At 47.9% G+C, this 2,156-nt stretch overlaps 1 protein-coding gene across 6 annotated transcripts; it reads right to left on the reverse strand.

Moving 5' to 3' along the window:
* On the reverse strand, positions 1-1,909 carry LOC138208939 (E3 ubiquitin-protein ligase TRIM21-like). 6 transcript variants are annotated; one of them, XM_069167192.1, is made up of 2 exons: positions 1,660-1,909; positions 1-1,596 (listed from the first exon to the last, which is right to left on the reverse strand). In XM_069167192.1, exons 1-2 carry the CDS (start codon positions 1,860-1,862, stop codon positions 219-221), a joined length of 1,581 nt encoding a protein of 526 aa, XP_069023293.1. In that variant the 5' UTR covers positions 1,863-1,909; the 3' UTR covers positions 1-218. The 6 variants fall into 6 exon arrangements, with proteins under 6 accessions (XP_069023293.1, XP_069023295.1, XP_069023291.1 ...); XM_069167194.1 differs by having other exon boundaries at positions 1-1,193; positions 1,644-1,909; XM_069167190.1 differs by having other exon boundaries at positions 1-1,599; positions 1,636-1,909.
* Positions 1,910-2,156: the final 247 nt, after the last annotated feature.

A 2,156-nucleotide genomic window follows, 5' to 3' on the forward strand; every position in this document is an offset into this window, starting at 1 on the left:
GTTGTGACTCTGAAGCTTTCTGACACTCTGACAGAAACATTCCAGCTCAGGACATCATGACTTTTAATGCTGCATCATCACATCAGACAGGAAACAGTGGGGACATACTGGACATCAGAGGAGACACATTTCCCTCAGCCTCAGTCCCACAGACCGGATCACAGAGAACCTTTTTAATAAGTACGTTCACTGATGGAGACGCTTCATCATGAAACAGATCAGGCAGTTTGATTGACAGGAGAGATGATCAGAGGTGCAGAGTTTTTACCACCATCATTAGGACAGGGACTGAAGAATGGGAGGAGTTTGTCAGTGAAGGAGCAGCCAGTAAAGGAGTAGATAAGAGTTGCAGCATCGACATCAAAAAAGGAGACCAGACCCTCCTCATAATCCACAAACACCCCCACCTTCTCAGGACCAGACCCAAGACTCAGACAGACTGAAGGGTCAGCACAAGCTTCATATTCATTTCCATTTCTCAGACATATAGTCCAGAAACCTTTCTGAGGAGTCAGTGTGATGTCTCCCTTCCTGTTGATCGACTCTCTGACCACTCCTAAAGTCCAGTCCGTTTTTCCTTTAACCTGAACCTCAAAGTAAAATCTGCCTGCAGAGAAACTCTGTTTTCCTAAAACACAACCACATTTAGAAAACCTCTCTGGGTTGTCTGGAAGATTCTTCCTCACATCACCAAGGTTCACTTGTTTCCCGTCATCAGACAGGATGAGGTGAGGATGTGCTGTATCAGGATCCAGAGTCACGTCCACTGCAGACTGCTGGAGTCTCTTCAGCTCGGCCTCAAACAGCAGCTTCCTCTTTTTCCTGAGCGTCTCCTCCAGCTGAACCACAGTTCTCACCACAGTCCCCTCATATGATGGTGGACGGACGCTGACCTCTGTCCGGTCCTCGGTGGGTGGAGCAGCTGTCAGGGACGAGAAGCTTTGGAGGAGGTGGAGGTGGTCTGCAGAGCGTGAGAGCTGCTCCACCTCAGAGCTCCTCTTCATCAGCTCAGAGATTTCCTGCTGCAGATCTGTGATGAAACCTTCAGCCTGTTTCTCTACTGTTTCCTGCTTCTCTTGGATCTCCTCTATGAGCTCGTTCAGGCCTCTCTCAGCCGCCTCCTTCAGAGCAGTGAACACCTCAACACCTTCTGCTTTCTCTCTGTCTGCAGCAGCTTTACTCGTCTTCACCGACTCTTTGAGCTCCTCAATCTTCAGTCGTCTCTTCTGGATCATCTGCTGAATCTCAGCCTCTGTCTTCCCCAGTTCTGCCTTCTTTCCTTCATATTCTTCGGTCAGAGGAACCAACTCGTGTGTCTTGTGGTCTAAAACAGAGCAGAGCATGCAGACACATGTCTGGTCGGTCTGACAGAACAGCTCCAGAGGTTTATGGTGCTTCGTACACATCCTGCCTTCCAGGTTCTCCACAGGCTCCGTCAGCTGATGTCTTTTCAGGCTGGACGTTGTCAGATGAGGCTGCAGGTGAGTCTCACAGTAGGAGGTCAGACACACCAGGCAGGACTTGAGGGCCTTCAGTTTGGTTCCAGTGCAGATGTCACAGGGAACTTCTCCTGGTTTGGCAGCTTGTTGCTCTGAGCTGCTGCTGCTGGCTTTCTGTTGAGCTTCATGTCTGAACTGAGCAACCATCTCAGAGAACAACGTGTTGACTCTCAGCTGAGGTCTAGTGTCGAACTTCTCTTCACACATGGGACACTGACACCTGTCGGTATCGGTCCAATGTTGAGTGATGCAGTTTTTGCAGAAGTTGTGTCCACATGGTGTGCTGACTGGATCAGTGAACACATCCAGACAGATGGAGCACAGAAACTGATCCTCAGAGAGAAGACAGCTGGCAGCAGACATGTCTGCAGTCTGAGGACAAAAGTCAAAGAGGGAAAAACATCATTTTAAAAAGAGTTATAAGGAAAAATATTCTTCTATTGTTTCTTCTGTTCTACAGCTGAACTTCACAGAGTTAATGTGACACGAGGAGTCGGTACGAAATCAAAGGAGTTGAACTTCCTGTTTGATTGAAGCTGTAAGTTTTGTGTTGATGCAGGTTGTTGAAACAGTAAATCTGATCAGCTGTACTCACCAGTGTTGGAATTAGTTGAGGAAGAACAGATGAAGTTTATTTTGTCTTCAGAAAGAAACACA

Source organism: Embiotoca jacksoni, unplaced genomic scaffold (genome assembly GCF_022577435.1).
Source record: "Embiotoca jacksoni isolate LCO1_2020_lvr unplaced genomic scaffold, fEmbJac1.0.p SCAF_4, whole genome shotgun sequence".
Lineage (NCBI taxonomy): Eukaryota > Metazoa > Chordata > Actinopteri > Embiotocidae > Embiotoca > Embiotoca jacksoni.